This window comes from Nyctereutes procyonoides, unplaced genomic scaffold (assembly GCF_905146905.1).
Source record: "Nyctereutes procyonoides isolate TBG_1078 unplaced genomic scaffold, NYPRO_anot_genome, whole genome shotgun sequence".
NCBI classification, from domain to species: Eukaryota; Metazoa; Chordata; class Mammalia; order Carnivora; family Canidae; genus Nyctereutes; species Nyctereutes procyonoides.
In genome coordinates, this window is record NW_026575117.1 from 11,118,242 (window position 1) to 11,140,051 (window position 21,810).

The 21,810-nt window shown below is 34.5% G+C and overlaps 1 protein-coding gene across 3 annotated transcripts in view; it reads right to left on the bottom strand.

Moving 5' to 3' along the window:
* SPATA17 (spermatogenesis associated 17) overlaps window positions 1-21,810 on the bottom strand; it is a 186,767-nt gene that overhangs the window by 16,479 nt on the left and 148,478 nt on the right. The window contains exon 10 of one of the 3 annotated variants that reach the window (XM_055334108.1): window positions 177-259. The exons of the other annotated variants lie outside the window; for them this stretch is intronic. Coding sequence (XP_055190083.1) covers window positions 179-259 — 81 coding nt within the window. The 3' untranslated portion in view covers window positions 177-178. The remainder of the gene's footprint in view (window positions 1-176; window positions 260-21,810) is intronic. 3 annotated transcript variants of the gene reach the window in all.

Consider the following 21,810-nt stretch of genomic DNA (forward strand, 5'->3'; position numbering starts at 1 on the left):
AAAATCTATGATTTTTGAATGTTAAAAACCGTTAAATTAGAATGAAAAATGGGAGTTTTATTATATATAAATGTTATATCATGGTTTTAAAATGCTTGAAAGTTAAAGTCAATCTCACTTCATTTTTTAAATGTTTTTAATATACTTTCTGAAGTGCTTCTTAGCAAAATGCATACCTTTATATAATTTGTCCAGCTTTTGAATATGATTTTCCATATTTTGAGAAGAGATCAAATGATGGTAGTACAGTTTGGAAATCCTGGGAAGAAAACGATCAAAGATTACCACAGAGATCTTAATGACTTTGTATTATTACTATCGTTTTATTATAATTTGTATTATATTAAATTCTAGATAGATATTTAACTGTACTTCAAGTTTCCCGTTATATCCTCAAATAAGACAAAATTAGCAGTTAATTTTTATCAGTTGAAAGCCAGAAGTACCGAGCTTTCTTTAAACATAGCTTGCCATAGCTATGGGTGGTACTATTAAAAACCTTTGAGCAATGCAAAAGCCAGATGCAGTCACCTGTCATAAAGGAACTCACAATCTAAATTTTTTACCTTGACCTATAATCCTATAGTTGTGCTTTTGGGTCCTTTTCTGATGTGACCTATTTTCCTCTGCATTTCCCCTCATTTAATCTTTTTAAGCAACACTTCTGTTTACTGAACACATTTTCTCATAGTCCTTATACTTACAGATGCCTCCACTTAGCTTTATCTCCAGTTATTTCCTTGACTCATTCCCTCCTTTTATCCCATCTCTGTTCAGAGGCCCTTTCAGACTACCTGCATATATAAAATAGCACTCCTGAAACTTTCTATCACCTCAACTGACCTCTATTTCTTAATTACCACTCCTTGATATCACATATCTATTTATTTTGTGTCCCACATGGGATTATAAGTTTCATGGGAGTAGATACTTTGTTTTGTAAAAAATAAATATTTCTTGACTGAATGAATGAAACTGGAAAGGTGATGTAGCCAAATACTTGTAAATAGAGGGCAGACTGTGGTAAGTACCACAGCACTGATTCAAAAGAAGGCTATAGGAGTTTAGAGAGAAACAATCATTCTTTTACTCAGTAACCAGAGAAGCAACATTTGATTGAGGATAGAAATGAATGAGCATTCATGCATGTTACAAAGGCAAATAAATTAATGATGTAAAGCATTAAATAAGCAGTGAATATTGTTAATAAATGGCCAGACCATATAAAAGCATGTCTTTCCTTGTAAAGGAGGCCAATCCTTAACGGAGATGATTTGTGACAGTTTTTGTTTGGTTTTTTGTTTGTTCACTTAAGAAAACCTTGGAAAGAAGGATCTCCACCAATCAGCCCACCTCATTAGAGAAGTTCATACATTACAAACACACAAAACATAAATGTACTAAAGAACATGCAAGTGTGTCTGTTACCAGGGATCTGGCTCTTTACTCTGATACAGCAGAGCTCTTATAAATATCTGCTTTTAAGACGAATGCCCCAGGGAGAACTCCACATCTGTTGCTCTGTGTTAGTGAAACAAAAGTGGCTAAGCCCAAGTGACATGAAGGACAGTTACCCTGTAACAGATGCTGCTTTCAAGTAGGAAAAGAATGTAAGTGGCAAAAATGCTTCGATAAAAAATTAATTAATTTGAATAAAATTCTTCCTCTTGGATACCATAAATGCAATAGAACTTCATATAATGAGGTATTATTTGTCTGTGGTGCTGAACATCCATACTCTTGCCTTATTTTTAGTTCAAATTGTGACTCTGGAGGTACTCAGGAATTGATATAGTATTTATGAGAGTTGACCTTGACATGGCAGGGGCACTTTGCAATAGTTAATAATTCAAATTACTCAAATTTGAATGTATGAAATTTAGGCATACTTGTGAAACAGGGTAGTGATTTTTTATGTAGGCACTTGATAAACTCAGAATTTAGAACTGTGAATAGTTTGTTTTATAAATACAAACAATTTAATTTCTGAAAAAGTAAATTAAAAGGTGAATTTTATTTAAACTATCTTAGTTTAAACTTTTGATATTTATACTTATTCCTCATTTTGATATAATAGGTAATTCTGAGTATTTAAAATAACTCATTTTTAAAACATGTAAATAAGTTTAGATTTTTGTTTTTTACATTTACTTTAATGTGCACTTGCTAAAAATGTATTCAAACTGCATATGTTTTAAATTGATTTATATTTTCCTTCAAAATCCAGTTTATATTGTTACTGTTAATGTAATAATAATTAAACCAAAAATCTTGATTCTAAAAATATAATTAAATAAAATTTAAAATAGAAAAATATAATTCATGATCCTGCTGAAATAAATACAAGAAAGTAAATTATATGGAATATATAATTATGCATTACTTATGCGTGTCTTTATTTTATTACTCACCCAAATATCATAGACTCACCAATAGATAACTTGGTCATGGGAACAATTATTAAATTCTGTTGTCTCTAATACCTTGCCAACTTTTAGTCTTAATTTCATAGTTCTTGATATTGTTATAATAAAAGTATTTTTATTATGGTAGGGTGACAGGACATATTTAACAGTTAAGTTGATTTGCAACTTTTTTTTTTTAAGATTTTATTTATTTATTTATGAGAGGCACACAGAGAGAGGCAGAGACATAGGCAGAGGGAGAAGCAGGCTCCCTGTGGGGAGTCTGATGTGGGACTCAATTCCAGGACTCTGGGATCATGCTCTGGGCCAAAGGTAGACACTCAAACACTGAGCCACTCAGGTGCTCTGATTTGTAACTTTTCAATCCATCATATGACATGTGACTTCCATTGTTCTGACCTTGTGCTCTATAACTGTTAGAGGTGGGCCTGCTCTTCATGTGCTTGGAGACATTCAACTGACCCCCCCTAGGTTCTTCTTTAGACACAGAGTGCTTTTCTTTCAAAGGCCTCACTTTCCAACCTTTCCAAATCATCTTTACATCTGTCTTGTAAACCACTTTCATATTCTGAAGAGCTGTCCAGAAGCATTTGATCAAACTGACGAAAATGGAAATGGCAAACAGTGTGGAGGTTCCTCAAGAAGTTAAAAATTGAGCTACCCTATGATGTAGCAATTGCACTACTGCAAGATACAGATCTAGTGAAACGCTGGGACACCTGCACCCCAATGTTCATAGCAGTAATGTCCATAATAGCCAAATTGTGGAAGGAGCCAATCTGTCCTTCAACAGATGAATGGATAAAGACGATGTGGTCTATATATACAATGGAATATTACTCAGCCATCAGAAAGGATAAATATCTACCATTTACTTCAACATGGATGGAGCTGGAGGGTATTATGCTAAGTGAAATAAGTCAATCGGAGAAAGACAATTATCATATGGTTTCACTCACATGTGGAATATAAGAAATAGTGAAAGAGACCATAAGGGAAGGGGGGGAAACCGAGTGGGGAAAAATTAGAGAGGATGACAAACCATGAAAGACTCCAAACTCTGGGAAACAAACAGTTGCAGAAGCTGGGAGGGGGCGGTAAGTGGGTGATGGGCATTAAGGAGGCACATGATGAGATGAACACTGGGTGTTATACTATATATTGGCAAATTGAATTTAAAAATTTTAAAAAATAAAGAAATTTTAAAAATTAAAAACAAATAAAAGTAAAGGGAGGGAGAAGATATACCACGCTAACATTAATTAAAATAAGGTTGGAATAACTATATTAATGTCAGACAAAACAGACTTCAGAGAAAAGAAATCATCAGGGATAAAGATGGGTGTTTCACAATAAAGGGGTCAGTTCTCAAAGAAGACATAACCATCTTTAATGTGTATGTGTGTAGCTCCAGAGCACCAAAATACATGAAGCCAAACTGATAGAACTGCAATGAGAAACAGTGACTGTAGGAGTTAGAGATCTCAACACCCCTTTCTAAGTAACTGACAGATCCCGCAGGCAGGAAATCGGTAAGTACACAATTGAAAAGAACAGCTGTCAATTAACCCTAACTGACATTTATAGACCACAATAGCCCACAGATTCTTCTCAAGCTCACATGAAACATTCACCAAGACAGACCACATTCAGGGCCATAAAATATACCTCAATAAATTCAAAAGAACAAATGTCATACAAATACATACTCTTATATCACAATGGAATTAAATTAGAAATCAGTAACAGAAAGATAGCTGAAAAATCCCCAAATATTTGGAGGTTAAACAAAATACCTCCAAACATAGGCGGGGTCAAAGAAGAAGCATCAAGAGAAATAAAAAAGTACTTCAAACTAGATTAAAATTAAAATACAACTTACCAAATTGTGGGATGCAACAAAAGGAGTGCAGAGAGGGAAACTGATAGCATTGAATGCATAAGGCAGAAATGAAGAAATATCTAAAACCACTAATTTAAGTTTCCACTTTAGGAAACTGGAGAAAGAAGAAATTAAATCAAGTGAGAAGAAAATAAAATCAGAGCAGAAATCAGTGAAATTGAATACAAGAAATGGATAGAGATAAATCAGCAAAACCAAAAGCCAGTTTTTTTTTTAAGATCAGTAAAATTGATAAATAACTAACAAGGCTAAGAAAAAAGAAAGAAGATGCAAATTACTAATATCAGAGTTGAAAGACATTAAAAGGATGATAAAGGAACATGATGAACAACTCCGTAATCACAAATTTGATAACTTAGGTGAAATGGACCAATTCCTTGAAAGACACAATCTACTAAAACTCACACAAGGAGAAACAGAAAATCTGAATAGGCCTATCTATTTAAAAAATTGAACCTATAATTGATAATCTTCTGAAACAGGCCCAGATGATTTCACTGATGAATTCCACCAGATAAAGAAGAAATGATACCAATTCTGTTTAAATTATTCCAGAAAATAATAGCACATGAAGCACTTCCTAATTCATTCTGCTTCATCATCTATAAAATGGAGATACTGGCCTCGCAGGGTCGTTGTGAGGATTACCCAGATAAAACATCTGGCACTTAGCACTAATATTTTCCTTCCCTTTTTCTTCAGTGGCAAAAGTCTATTCATATTCTACCTATCATATTCTTTAAAAATCAAATTAAATAAATTCCGTTGGCACCTATGAGAGACTAATTATGGAGAAATAATGCAGTGAAGTGGAACTCAAAGGATTTTGATCCTATCCCCCAACAGTAAAAATATTTTGAGCACATGGATAATATTGTGATGGTAAAACGTCATGTTAAACAGGTAAACAAATGAGGTAAAACTAAATATAAATAGAGTTTATATTTATAAAGTATTTATATATTATCAATATATTAAATCACGTATATAATTCATATATAAATACATAAAATTAATCTATAAAATATGTTATATATTTATTAATAGTCATTAAAATATTTATATAAAATATTTATATTTATAAGATATAAATTTCTAACGTGTTCTTCCCTCATTCCTGTGGATCTTCTTGTGTACTTAATTTTGGACTCCGCTAATACAATGAAGCGTGACTTGATCCTGTGTTAGTCTCACCTGTGCCTTCCAGTAACATTTGAGCATCTACAGTGTACAAGTACTATGCTAGTCAGCTTCCAACTAATGGGAACCAAATCTCAGTGTGTCTTCCCAGGAGACCTCACAGGCTACTAGGAGAGTCAGACAACAGGCATTTACAGTTATGTAGATAAATAGGCATTGACTCTTCGGGTCTCTCTATCCCCTAAAATAATTTTTTTTTTATAAACTCTTTATCACTCTTATTAATTTAAAACTACAAATTCTTAGTTGGCCTCAAATTCTTCTTAACCAGTAACTGTTATCTCTGGTATAGGAAAAGAGGAATATGCCACTAAGACAGTTTTGGTTTTGGACAAAATCCGGCACTGGTTCTCATTGGTTTAAAATTTGCCGTTGATACATAAAACAGGCCACCCTTCCATGGGAAGCTCTTTATGAGTTCAAGAAAACCACCTGCACAACACTCACACAGTGTCACTTTTTAGATAGAGGGTGGGGGATTGCTTTTCTGAAAAATAACCTCATCAAGAAAAACACTGGGGACAGTAATTCTAAATCCTGCCATAGCCTATGCTTGCCAAAGCAGACAGCTTTTGCTATTAGGATGCCCAGCCAAACACAAATAATCCACTGCTAAAATGAGCTCCTTGGGACAATTTAGGAGTCTTTGGAAGTGAACGGTTCTTTGAGCTGGAATGCAGCCCAGGTCCATTTTCAAACCCAAGTCAAAATGACAAAGAGCAAATTTCCTGGGGCACTCACCCCTAAGTGTAAGATTACTTTAGGTTGGCAGCTGGGCTGTTTATCTAGTTATTGAAGGTTTTTCACCAGATACCCACAACTGAGTACTTCAACAACCGGTTTCAGTTTTGATAAGCAGGACAGTGCCGATACACCACAGCAAACACAACCTCGGAGACTGGAAGGACAGACAGAAATCAAAGGTGATGCATATACTGTTCAGCTTAACATATTTTTAAAAAATATTCAGCTCTGAAGCATTGTGAAGATTTTTCTCTTAGAGCTAAAAAAAAAAAAGAAAGAGAGAGGATGATGATAACTTTTAGCTGAATACTAAATACTATTTTAACTGAAAATACTTCCCAAAAGAGACCACAGTTAAGTCTAGTCTGCACTTGGGATTTTCTATAGTCTTCAAACAAGAATTCATAGGCAGGTTTAAAAGATAGCCTGGCATTATTCCTGCACAACCAAACTCTCTTCTACATGTGGAAGATGTTGTGATGGCATGAGCATTTCTACAGTTTTGACAAAAAAAGAATATGGTTATAGGTTGTGGGAGTTACTGTCTTCTCCCTGGTTACTCTGTGTTTTCAGGAAAATATCCTAAAGCGTTCTCTATTATGTGTTCTCAATCCCATAGCTTTAGGATTTATCATGTTACTCCTCAATGAAACCATTGAAGACCATTTGTCTACGTTCCCAAAGAAACCATTTTTAGCTGATCCTGAGTTCACGGTTCACGGTGCATCGTCAGTCTGAACGTGGAAAGGAAACCAAGTTCATATGTATAGTACATTATGCTTAGCGTGTCACTGATGGTGTTCACAACAGTGGTTTGAAAATTTACTTATGGCTTCTGTTCTGAGGCGGTACTGCTTTGGAGCCAAGCTGCCTGCATTTGAAATCCAGCTGTATTCTTAAGAGCTCTGTGATCCTGGACAACTGATTTAACCTCTGCAATTCTTGTTTCCTCATTTGAAAGAGATGAAATAACAAAAATAATAACACTCTACTCATAGAGTTATTACAATGATTGCAAAAGTCCATATGTATAAAGCACTTAAAACAGTGCCTGCATATAGCAAGGACTTTATAAGTGTTAGCTATTTTCAAACTAAGAAATTCTCAGATATTTTTCTTGGGATGGGAGGAGGGGATGGGTGGAGGGGATAGTTGTGGATGAATAATCCTAAATAGTTGTTTATTCAAAGGTCATTTATATTTGACTTTGGTGTACACATTGCTTTTATTTCATGAGGGTACATTTGAAATCTAATATTATATATTTGAGTTTCTATTGACTCTTTTCCCATTTTCATAGATCTTTCTTAACAGGTTTATCTGCCGTAGTTTTAATAGTTTTATCTGTTTTCTTTTATTTAGTTCATGGTCCTCCTCCATCTTTATAGCCTTGGTTATAAATGCACAGGTGGGAAATGGCAGGTCAGACATGTAAAGTGAAGGATAAATAATGGAATTTCTTGTTTGACCAGTTCACTGTATTATGGTATATATGTATTATGGCCATAATAAAAGAGATACAGGATAAAAAGATTTATCAGATGGAACAGATCTAGATATAGAAATATATTTGTACACATAAAATGTACACATATTATTATATGTGTACGTATAGTAATGTGTACATATTTTCTGTTTAATTTCAAATAAAAACAGTAAAAATGTCATCTATATAAAAGTCACTGAAATGGAACATCCAACTAGATACAGTGCTGTAATTAGAATGATCTGTAGCCTTTTAGTTGGTTTGGTAACAAAGCTAATGATACCAGGATAAGAGGTTCCAGGAACATTATTTTCATATACAAAGACAGTCCATTTTAAATAAAGGGAATGCTATATGAAACTAGCACTAAAGGGAAAGTTGGGGCTTGCACCTGGTTAGTATACTGGAAAATGTGCTGCCAAAGTGTTCAGAGAAGCTATTGGAATGGCTTAAGGAAAACCACTTACAGGGGCACCTGGGGGATGCAACTGGCTGAGGGTCCAACTCTTGGTTCCAGCTCAGGTGGTCATCTCATGGTTGTGAGATTGAGCCCTGTGTAGGCTCTGTGCTCTGCATGGAATGTGTCTGGGATTCTCTTTTCTTTCCCTCTGCCTTCCCTACTGCACAGTCTCACTCAAATAAATAAATAAACCTTAAAAAAAAAAAGAGTGGGGAATAACAAGTGAAACCAGGATTGTGACATTCCTAAATACTGCATGTTTCTTAGTACGAAAGAAACTGAATGCCCTTACATAGTCTGGTAAAGACAATTCTTAAGAGGGGAAATAACTGCTAAGACTGGTCACACTGTGTTCAAGCTGTGTTCCCAAGGTTGAGCACAGTGTATTGTAGGGGTGTGGTAAATGATATTTGGCTCAAAGAGTGACTGAATGATAATCAACAGACATGACCTTGGGTAAACCACAAATCTGCTTAAAGTTTGAGCCTTCTGGAATAGCACTTCCTTATCCTCTCATTCAACCTTGTGACTCTAAAAGCCAAGAAGAGATGGAAACTCTGTGTATCCTGTTCTCCATCATCAAGAGGTTCCTCCTAAAGTCCACTCCACACTCTGGAACGTTCCTTCTTCCAGATAGTAGATGCTATACCCAGGCCTCTCAGTGTCTTCAGTAATCTGGGTCTAAACATATTTGGAGAAGAGACAGAGAAACAGGAAGGCAAAGAGAAGGAGAGAAAATGAGAAAGAGAGAAGAGAAGAGAAGAGAAGAGAAGAGAAGAGAAGAGAAGAGAAGAAGAGAAAATAAAGCAGAGAAAAGGTGAGTAGTAGACATTCATCTATGAGCTCTATGGTAAATGAACAGGAGGGGGCACCTGAGTGGCTGAGTGTTTGATTGTCTGCCTTTGGCTCAGGTCATGATCCTGGGGTCCTGGGATCGAGTCCCACATTGGGCTCCCCACAGGGAGCCTGCTTCTCCCTCTGCCTATGTCTCTGCCTCTCTCTGTGACTCTCATGAATAAACAAACAAACAAACAAACAAACAAACAAACTTTAAATGAACAGGAGCGTGTGTTTGTCTTGTATTACCATTGCCAACACCATTACAGTGTCTGACTCAGCAGGACTCAATAAATTGTGGTTAAACGGAAATATAGGACTTCTCATTGTGATACTGTTTTGCAAAGGTGATACTGCCCAGATTCACTAGTAAATACCCTATAGCAATGTGTTCAAGAATGACAGCTTTATAAGAACACTAACCATTGATCCTCACCATTCAGATTCCTTAGTTGTAAATTTACGAAAATTCATCTGTAACCCCCAAATCAATACTCATGGTGCTTTCACACTCATTCACAGATCTAAGCAGAGTGGCAGAGTTGAGTCCCTGGATGCACACATCCCAGCTGAGGTCTGCTTTCTCATTTCAGCTCTCACACTATAAACAAGTATCCCCTGTGTTCTAATTTTACTGCCACCTCTTTTATCTTTCTTTGCTTGCTGTTGGGGACTTGACTGTTTAAAATGCCCAGTGCTGCACTGCTGTCTAGTGTTCCTAAGTGCAAAAAGGCTACTATATTCCTTGTGGGCAAAAGATGTTTGTCAGATAATCTGCATTTGGACAGGAGTTATAGTGCTATTAGCCAGGAGTCAGATGTTAATGAAACAATATATATTAAATAAGTTTAAACAGGGTTTGCTGAGTGGCTCAGTCCGTTAAGGGGCTGCCTTCACCTCAGGTCATGATTCCAGAGGCCCAGGATTGAGCTCCACATCAGGCTCCCCATTCCCTCTGACCTTCTCCCCTCTCATGCTCTCACTCTCTCTCAAATAAATAAAATCTTTAAAATAAATAAATAATAAGTTTAAACAGAAACACACATAAAACAATGTCATTAGTTGACAAAAATGTTGACCACAGGCTCTCAGTAATCTAACCCTGTATTCTCCTTAGGAGCAATGGTTCGGTATTCACTGGCTCTGCTCACGCTGACCTTATAGATCATGACCACCTCAAATAAAAGAATCCGCTGTATGCCTGTTGCACAGTCAAGCTATATCATGATGCACTCACTGTTGTGTGGACTTGTACATTCTTCAGAATACTAGAGATGCCATGCCTCCTAGGGCACAAGTTATGTTGAATGAACAAATGAATGAATGAGGACACAAAAATATGAGCTAAGGGATTCATAGTATTGCTTACTATTCTTTACAGAGTGGGTTGTAAATAACTTTCTATGAACACTAACTACATATCAGTTATACCCTGACATTCTAGTTTTATGAGAAGGTTTTCATTTCAGTATAATTTCTCTGAGATTAAAAATAAAGTACAAGGGCATCCCAGGTGGCCCAGCGGTTTAGCGCTGCCTTCAGCCCCGGGCGTGATCCTGGAGACCTGGGATCGAGTCCCACGTCGAGCTCCCTACATGGAGCCTGCTTCTCCCTCTGCCTGTGCCTCTGCCTCTCTCTCTCTCTCTCTCTCTCTCTCTCTGTGTGTGTGTGTGTGTCTCTCTCATTAATAAATAAAATCGTAAAAAAAAAATAAAATACAAATGAAGCTTCTAATGAGCAGAATTCTCATAACTTTCTACTAAACCTAGATCTTCATATGATCATCAAGAGTTATCATCTTTAATTTTTCTGCTCTTTTTTAAATAATTGATTTCATTCATTTATTCCCTCATTCTTTAAAAAAAAGAAAAAAGTTATATGACTACTTAGGCCAAGCACGGCTCTAGACTGTGAGGATACAGCAATGAAGAAGGCATAAATGCCTGTCTTCATGAAACTTAAATTTCTAGTAACTACAGAGAGACTGTAAGCAAATAAATCAGTCAGATAATAAGTGGTATGAAGGAAAACAAAACAGGGCAGTGAGAAGGGCCGATGGAATGAAAGGCCTTGCAACTTCATTTCATGTGGTCGTGACAACATTAGTGTCATTTCAAGTAACCAAAATCCACTAAGCTACTAAAATGATTGATTTATCTGCTGCTAGATTTTGGAGGGCAAAATTTTCTGACATCTGAAACCCATTTGTATATTTGGCTTTAGCAGTGCGGAATGTATGTAAGCATCAAGCAAATTTTTGTGATGCGATTTATTACTATTTCTTGCCTAGCTAGAATGGAGGCCTTGCTAACATATCTTTTTCATTGCCTTTTCTCTATATGCAGTGAGAAAGGGGTACCGTGGCCTTGTGTATATGAGCAGAGCTCCATTCATCACTTCTTCAATGGGCACTGCCATGGCTTAATGCTATCCTCACGCAACACACATTGATATTTTTCCGGCTCCTCAGGAAGAGCAGTGCAACAGTTCAGCCAGTGAATGGACCCTAGCCCATAACTTCCAATTCCCACTGGTGCATTTACATCCCTTAAGTAGCACTGCCCAAGAGAGACATTCGGAGAAATAAAGGGGACTATTAATAATAGTTACTTCTTCCTTTCATTCAACCACAAATGGTGTCTAATGTCAAAAAGTAATTAGCCAGAAAAATATTCACATAGAAATAATACTTGATGCATTATCTGGGTAAGTGGCAGCTGGAGAATTTTTTTTTATAACAATAACTGATTTTGGTCAATGTTAGGTTTTGTTTTATTTTTCTTTTCCACTGTGGGCTCCAATGAGAAAAAGTGATCCTCCTACAGAAGTAATAGATGCATTTTTCTTCCACTTTCCTTGAAATTGTTCACATCTGAGTTTGTGTGATGGGATTTATTATTATTTCTTGGTTAGCTGGAGGGGAGGCCTCTGCATAACATATCTTGTTCATTTTCTAATTACCTCCTGAAAATGCAAACACCCCTGAAACAATAAACTGGATAATTTAAAAGGCGTAGCTAACTAAAATGAAGGGCAATTTCCTACTTATTTTAATGGCTTTAAAAGTACAAATCTTACCCTTGGAATCAACTAGTCATTGGATTTTAAAATAAAAGTAATATTGTCTTGCCTTCATAAAAGCCAATCTATCTCCTCTTGTATACCACTTTCATCAAACAATGTTTTTTACTTGTTGGTTTACTCTTTTGCTGTGAGAATGTCTGTGATAATGTATGGTATAAAAATCAAGAAATTAGTCTCACAGCAGGGAGTCTGCTAACAACACCATTTTAATCTTATCCTTCAAGCAGTGGCAGAAAACATATTAATTGCAGTTTAATTTGTGCAACAAATATTTCATTTTAATTATGCTTAATTTTTGTCAAGTTATAAAAATGTCAATAGTTCTGACATCATTTTTTTCTTACAAGTTTTTTTTTAAATGAAAGAATTAAAATCAAGTGCTGCTTCTGAAAGAAATTATGAAAGATTTCTAATTACTGCTTATGTTTTTGAAAAAATTGCTAATCTAGAAGCCCCAAAATAACATCTGGGAACATGTGAACTTGAAGCTTTATTACTCAATGTTTATAATTCTTAATAATATACACGCATCATTAATATAATGGAATTCTCACAGGAAGGTTTTTTTTTTTTTGTAATTATAGGCTATATCAATAACTGTCATTGAATAGTGCATTTTCTCTATAAAAACATTTTTGTTAATTCCTCTCAGGGAAACTAAGACAAGAATAAGTGAAGCTGATTGCAGTTGATATACTGCACTGAAGAAAAGAATATTTACCATTAACAGAAGTAGAGAGGAAAATGTCAAATCACCAAAGTTGAACAGCATTAATTATATTCAGAAAATATTTATTAAGCTCTCACTAGGTGCACATCCTACCCAAACATGAAGTCCCATGCAAAAAGGCTACCTCCTCTTGGAAATCCTTCTCTCTCCAGATGTAAGTTAGATCTCCCTGCATGCCTGTGGTGCATAATTATACCCTTCTCACTCTCACTGCCCTGGTTATGTTTTCTGGTTGGTATCACAATAATTCCCACACGTGTTTCATGTCCCACACTAGATGATAAGGTTCCTGGGGGTAGGATCCAGACTTTTTATCTTCATATCCTCCATAGATTACATTCAAATATACTTTAAATGGAAACCTACTGGTATGAATAAAATGTTCTGGGTGTTATATTTTGGGAAATAACACTATCATTACAAAAGCCTTTCTATAAAACTTTGTATATACCTGTACTTCAAAATTACTCATTTAGAAGACTTCCAGTTTCAAGATGGCAGAGCAATAAATTTCTTGCCCTGTCTTATTCCTCTTAGAAATCTGACCTCAGGGGATCCCTGGGTGGCGCAGTGGTTTAGCGCCTGCCTTTGGCCCAGGGTGCGATCCTGGAGACCTGGGATCGAATCCCACGTCGGGCTCCCGGTGCATGGAGCCTGCTTCTCCCTCTGCCTATGTCTCTGCCTCTCTCTCTCTCTCTCTGTGTGTGACCAGCATAAATAAATAAAAAAAATTAAAAAAAAAAGAAATCTGACCTCAAACCTGGAGAATTTATAAACATCTACAAAACTAAATCTTTAATGAAACTGGGAGATGGCAGTGACCCCAAGTTATAATTTATATTGAGAAACAGATGAAGAGTGGTACCAGCCCTAAAGGGAACAGACAACAGAGATACCTTTGGGTCTGGAAATGGGAATACCAATGAAATTCCATCATATTCTTCCTTCCAAACCCATAACTCTCAGGCATGGAAATCTTCAGCTATCTCAGAAGACAAAAGCAAGGCACAGGGTTTCGCTGAAAGTCTCTGTAAGGAACACTTCTAAGCTCCCTCCCCAAATATTCCCCAGGAATGTCCCTCCTTTTCTCCCTCAGGTTTAGAAGGTCTGTTTTCTGAGGGGAAATAAAACAAAAACAAAAAACTGGAGACATTAGGCATAGTAGAGGGTGAGGGTTAAGGCACTAATTATGGTAAAGTCTTCACACTGAATAGTGAGAACACCATACTACATCCCAGCCCCATTCCCAACTCCCAGAACACTAGCACACTTGGCAAATTAGGGAATTTTGTTGAGAAATTGAATGCCTATGAGTAGTGCCCCTCCATAGAAAGTCTCCTTTGAGGTGAAAGCTATCAAATAAATAAGCCTTACTCAGGCACCTAGAGAGTTCAACTGGCATTTTAGTATCTCATTTTTACATATAATGAACAGCCAAAGATTAACAAATGTTTGGGAAACACCCAACCTAAAAGGCAGAGATAGCTATAAATAAGAAAAAAAAATTAGATGACTTTGAAACAATGCAAGAAGCAGAACAAAGTATTATTAAAATCTAAAATATTCTAAGAGACATTAAAATACAAAAAATAAGATAGTCAAAAAAAATTAGATGACTTTGAAACAATGCAAGAAGCAGAACAAAGTATTATTAAAATCTAAAATATTCTAAGACGGGCACTGAGGGGGACACTTGACAGGATGAGCACTGGGTATTATTCTGTATGTTGGTAAATTGAACAATAAAAATTAATTTATTAAAAAAATAAAATAAAATATTCTAAGAGACATTAAAATAAAAAAAGTTAGTCAAAAAAATTAGATGACTGAAACAATGCAAGAAGCAGAACAAAGTATTATTAAAATCTAAAATATTCTAAGAGACATTAAAATATATATTGCATCCATTAAGCAAGTATAGGCTCCTATAAAAAAATAAAAGAAAGAGATTTACTGAATTAATAATACAGAAGCAGAAAAGAAGTCCGATAGAAAAACTGGAATTTAACACCAACGAATGATCCCAGGAAGTAAAACAAAGGGACAATGAAATGGAAATAGAAGAAAGAAAATTTTTTAAAAACAACAACAACTTGATGATCAATGTAGAGAATTTGATCTCTTACTATAGGAACTCTAGTAAAAAGAATCTCGGAAAGCAAGTAGGAAAGAATTAGGAAAGAATGCAAGAAAATTACTCTGAACAAAGTGACATGTACCAGTGGCTTAAAAAAAAGAGTAGAGATAACATTCAACTTAAAATTTTATATCTAATCAGTGTCAATTACATGTGGGATGGAATTTTCAGAAATAACAATTATACTGAAAGTCTGTTAAGGGTACAGGGAAACTTGACAAGAAGTGTGAAGAAAATCAAGCAAATGAGGATAATGCAATTATTAATTCCAGGGAATATAGAAAGCTATACAAGAAAGAAAAATCATCATTGGACACTTCTTGGCTTAGTAAGAAACAATATTTCCATAGTTTAAAAAAATACAGAAAGTCAATATTTTTTACTCAGAATTATTTCAAGAAAACATAGAGAGGATGGTATAAAAGAGATAAATTCATACCTTCCATAGCTGAAAGTAAATAGCTAACATCTAAAACTGATAAACTAAGAGACAGCACATTGTTTTAGGTAGAAGATAAAATAATTGAAAGTGATGGTTTCTGGGAAGGAAGACTGGACGTGAAGGGTGGAGGAGGAATGGGTCAGGAGTATGCCTCTTCACATGCTAAGTCTTGAAAATATTTATTTTACTTTTACTATTTTTATGTTTTATTTGATGTAAACAAAGTAAATAATTTTAGTGCACCGAGTTTACTATTCTTAGAATTAAATTTCCTTTCTCTATTTGGATACTTACCAACTACATTCTTCTCAGTAATTGATGTCCTACTTTTTAAATCATTTATATAAGATACATTTATGCTAACTACCTAAATGTATGGTTTTCCATATGCTATTTTTTAAGGCCATATTTTCCTTTCTGACCATTTTAACAATGCTTCCCATAAGCAAGTCTATATAATATTAAGATACAGATAAGATAGTCAAAAGGAATTAATGTATTTTATAATGCCAACTCCATTTATAAACTTTTGGAAAATTATATACACATTTATTAGTCTATGTACAATAATTAATGTCTATATTTAAACCAAAATTATTAAAGATGATGTTCTATTTTCTGAACTAGTGTCCTTTTCTCCAACTAAATCAAATTAAGAAAGCAATGTGAATTTCCTCATAAGCTATTTCATACTTGGATGCCCTTGAACTTTACTGAGTCTGAACTAAAAACATGTGTAGGTAAAATACTTTGATATTCAAAATACTAAGGAATATTTATTTGCTATTGCCATTCAAAGCACAATTCACTGCAGAACATTTATATATAACTTGTAATGTATTTAAGCTTTATAAATAAAAGACTGTCAAAATTAAGAACTTATGATACATATAAAAAGTTAATCTTAATATTCAATACATTATTTCATTATTATTTTTGAGCAATACAAAAATTATTTAAATACGGAGAGGATATAAAATGGAAAGATTTAAATAATTATAGCCTCTTGAAACTCTGGTTGGCATGGTCACACAACATAGGAGAAAAATTCTTTTGGATAAAGTTGAATACAACTATGTATGCATTGTATTGACATATCTCTTTGGTTCTGCAAATAAGAACTTATCAGAAAGAAAGTAAAACATGTTATGTTTCACTGTGGCCAATATACAATAACATGCTAATTAGTTGACAGCTTTTTAAAAATTGTTTTGAAAATAAACCACTAATAGAAGTTATATTCTTAGTAAATAAATTATATGAAGTTGATATTTACAAACAAGAAATTCTGAACTGTTAGGTAGGTTAACCTAACCTTAATATAATAATATTTGCTTAAATTATTTGCTTAAATTATTATTCTACTTAATAAGACCCTTTTTATAAGAAGCATAAAGTAGATTCAATATAAGAAAAAATAAAACAAGTAGCAAGCATACATAACATTAAGTTCTAAGTAGTCCAGATTTGGCACTGATGTGAACAGGCCAAATAGTTTACTGGGGTATTATGATATCTTGTAGCCACAAGCAACTTGAAGGATAACATGAATTATTCGTAGAAAACACCTCTCAAGTAAACTTGATAGGTTAAAAGTGTCCCAAACAAATCAAAATCTTTCAGAGATAATTCATAGGGTCTTTTTAACAAATAAGAACCAGAATATTCTACACTTTATTAAGTAACATTTTGACAGGTATATATTCACTTTACTGAAGAAAAGAAAGGAAAAGTATAAGAATTGTTTCATGTTGGAAAGCTACATTAAAACTCTAACATGAACATAATATAAATATGGTAGACTGAAATAATTATGAATTTAGATTTTATGCAAACATTATTTAGCAATGTAGTTGAGGATATTAATGCATAACACTTGTATATATTTCTTATGTGGACAGATGTTTAGCTAATATAGATCATGATATAGGTGTTAGTCATCATTAATGGTATTTCTAGAAACTCATTAGTTTCCAAGAGCCTGGAAATTAATGGTAGAGTATTTCAATTGGTTTTGTCTGCTCTACAACTATGGTTAGAGACTATCCAAATTTTCAGAACAGTTAATGTGATTTAATGGATATTAACTTCATGATGTCCCATAAAGTTCTTATCTATCATGGGGGTTAGTTAATTGGTCTACAGGAGGAATTTCCTCTCCATGTAATATTATATTTAGAGTCCTAGGAAAAATGTTGTCCATCTCTGTCATCAATAACACATAAAAGAATTGGCTCAGGATGTGGGGGGAAAATATCAAACAACTAGTAATGTCTATGTCTCCACAAGTGGAGCTGAAAAAGTCATCAAAGAATTATCTCCAACAAACAATATGGTTCTCAGACAGTTATACCAGCAAGTTTTTTGACACTTTCAAATAACAGATCTAATTCTCAGTAAAAGTAAATTGTTCTGGGTCTTTTCCTTACTTATGTCCTAATCACAAGTTTTAAAGTTGGGTTTCTTTAGGGGCATTTTATTTTCAAAAAAATTTTTCTATCTCTCCAAGATATTTTTAGGATAATGAGTGGAAAACATAAACTTACTGTAGAAACCATGTGTGGGCTGGGATTTACACAGGTTCTACAGAGACTGACTACATATAAGGCCCCTGAGCCATGTACAGAAGAGTTGCATATAAGAGGCAGGACCAGGTTAGAAGTATAAATTTTCATCTCTTCCACCAATTATTAGTGCTGGAAGACTATGAAATAAGGGCAAGTGAATTGGGTTGCCTTCCAACTGGAGGCTGGAACGAGGTCTTGATCTAAAGAGATAAAAGACCCAAATCCATGGGCTCTCTGTGTTAGCAAACCAGTGATAGTGTCTAGTGGTCTTCAGATAGGAAAAGGATAAGAGGAAAAAAATGATAAGGGCCCATGGAAGAAAAATCAATTCACATGTTAAAGACTTGGATGAAAGCAGACATCTGAAAGTCATCATTTCCAGGAACCTGAAGAAAATTTAAGTGTTTGAGAATATTTGCCAACTTCAATCAGCTTCTAAAACTATGGATTCTATAAAACAGAGCCCATAAAAACAAGGTCAGAGATATTCAGTGAAATAAACAAAGATCATAATAGCAGAACTAAAATTCACTATGGAGGCAACAATTGACTATTTCAAAGTTGAATGGATGGTAAGGGTTATATTTTAGGATAAAGAAAATAATTCAAAAAATCAGCAACCCCCCCAACACACATACAAAATCAAGTCAGCTGAAATATTTCTTTCAGAATAGCAACTGATAGAAAGTCACAAAGTAGTATCTATAAAGTTAAGAGGAAAATGTTTTGAGCCCGGAATATACATATTCCAGTTATCAGTTACATATGAGAGCAGCAGAAAAGTACTCTTAGATATTGTATTAATTGGGATTAGAATCAACCCCAACTGATAGAAAGCCCAAATTAATGGCAATTTAAGAGAAGAGTGTCTAGTTCTCTTTTACACAAAAGTCCACGGTTGGTGTGATACTGTACAGGATAAGGGACCCAGGATTTTTCATATTATTGCTCTACTTTTTTGTGGCCTGTTCTAGACATCCAGAAGGAAGAAATGAGGAGAATGACATTCATTTTTCTTCAAGAAGATAATGGGAGCCTGCCTACTATGGAGCTCTTGAGTTCCCATGCATCTTGCTGAATGTGTCAAAGTCACAAAGTTTTGATCATTCTTTCACTTGGAATAAGGGTCACTTCTTGGTACTGTTTATGCAACTGGCAACAAAGTCCTACAAAGCACCTGGTCTCCCACTGGACAGAGCCAGCTTTCTTATTTCTTCCTATAAAAGTAATGGATTTCCTATATTCGGGGTTATCCTCTTAAGGTACATTTGCACAAGCAGGCCAGGGAATACCTGGCTCTCTGTATCCCCTTATGACATTTGACATTGCTTAGGGAACTTAGTACAACTAAACTCCTACTGTTTTTACTCTGAGGAATAGTCTCTGACATAGGAGGCTTATGACTCTTACCAGCACCTATGGCACTGTGTCAGACTGTTACTAGCTTGTACAGTTCTTTTAGTGAGAGTACTGCTTTTAACCGTGCTGTACACCATAAGACTTATTTATGTAGGGAAAAATTCTGACAAATAATTCTTGGGAGTTGAACCCACAGTTTTGCTTACATTCCACTTTACAGCATACAGGATTATACTAGCTTTAAAAGGTGGCTGATAAATTCAGTTTTTATTTCAGGAAGCCAGGTACCCAGGTTCCACTAGTACAGAAATCAGAGGTTTTGTTAGTATAGAACAAGGATTACTAAACTATGGCCCACAGGTCCAAGCCATCCTACTGCCTAATTTTTAAATAACGTTTCACTGGAACACAGTCATGCCGATCCTTTTACGTTTTGTCTATGATTGCTTTGGTGCTATAATGGCTGACTTGAGTAGGGTATTATAGGCCACGTCACACTCAAAGCCTAAAATATTTACTATCTGGCCCTTTAAGAGAGAGTTTGCTGACCCGTGGTATAGAAGGGGAAGCCTTATGTGAAGGGACAACAAACTCTTTGTTATAGATATTTAAGGCTTCAGAAAATATACTGTCCATGCCCTCCTTTAAATAAAGCCTTATTTTTTTTTAAGTCATACAGCAAAGAAGTGATTCATTTTAGTATCCCAGGAGAAGGATCAGTAATATTAACATGATCTCAAACAAAAAACATAAATGTAGAAGATTGGAACATTTTTAACAAATTTCAAGAGATCAGTAAATTTTGTACCCCAAAACTGCAGAAAATATATTCATTTTTAATGTATTTGGAATATTTACCAAAATGACCAGATCCTGGGCCATAAATCAACTCTGAACAAATTTCAGGACATTAAAATCACAGAGTTTGTTCTTAGACCACAGAAGAATTAAACTAGTAAATTAATAAAAATATAACTTGGAAATCTCTAAATAATAGAAAATCCAATAATATACTTCTAACCAAAACATGATTTAAAATGGAAAACATTTTAAGATTTATGGTGAAGCCTTGTGAAATGTCACTAAACCCACGTTCTGAAATTTATAGCCTTATAAGCACATACTAGACACAAAGACTGAAAATGAATTATTTAATTATCTATCTCAAGAAGTAACAAAAAAGAAAAGCAAATTAAACCCAAAAAAGGTGAAGGAAGAAAAAAGTAAAGAGCATATATTAATAAATAGAAAATAACCACTCAACTGAGAATTGTATGAATAGACTGATGATATTGAGTCCTTAGCAAGATAATAAAACATTTATCAATATCATGAATGAAACAGGGGACATCACTATATATGCCACAGGCATTAAGTATATAATAAAGGAGATCATGAACAGCCTTTGTCAGGAAACATGAAAATTTAGATTAACACAACTTAACCCATTAGGACATAATAAGAAATACAAATGCGAATTGTCTTATATAAATTATAAGCATTGAATAAATAAAAACCTACCCAGAAAGAACACCCCTAAATCCAGTGGGTTCACTAGTAAATACTCCCAAATATTTAAGGAAGAAATAACACAATTTTATACAAATTCTTTAAGGAATAGATATAGAGGGAACGCTACCCAAATATGTTTATGAGGCCAGCATAATTCTGACACTGAAATCTGACAAAGTCTTTATAAGAAGAAGTAGGGACGAATCTATTTCACAAACTTAAGTATTAGTAAATTGAATGCAGTAACACATAAAAATGATAACATCTCAAGATCAAGTTGAGTTTATGCCAGGAATAAAAGATCGGGTTAACATTAAAAAAAAAAAATCAAACAATGTAAATGACTGCAATAATAGAATAAAGAAATCATATGATCATCTTATAGATGTAGAAGACACCTATGATAATGTTTAATATCCATTACGATTTTAAAGATAGTCACCTCCTAAAACAGAAACAAAAGGTCTTTTAATATAATAAAGTATGATAAAGCATGATTATTGAAAAAATAGTACAAGTATTCACTTGACATCAGAAATGATTAAGAAGAAATAAAATTTTATTTTACAAGAAACATGTTTACGTGTGGAAAAAATCTACAGATAAGTTATTACTATTCATGAACTTAGCAAAATCATTGGATATAAAGTCAGAATTGGGAAAAGTAGTTTGAAAAGAATATATAAAGAAAAGAGAGACCCCACAGAGGTCCCCAGCCCCTTCCAAAACATGAGTGTACAGCAAGAAGTCACCAGCTATGAACCAGGCAAATGGCCCTCACCAGAAGGCAACCATACTGGAGCCTTGATGTTAGACTTGTAGCATCCAGAACTGTGAGAAATAAATGTCTATTGTTTAAAAGTAAAAACAGAACAAAACAAAAAACAACGTAAAGTATGATATCTTTTACGTATATTTTAGCT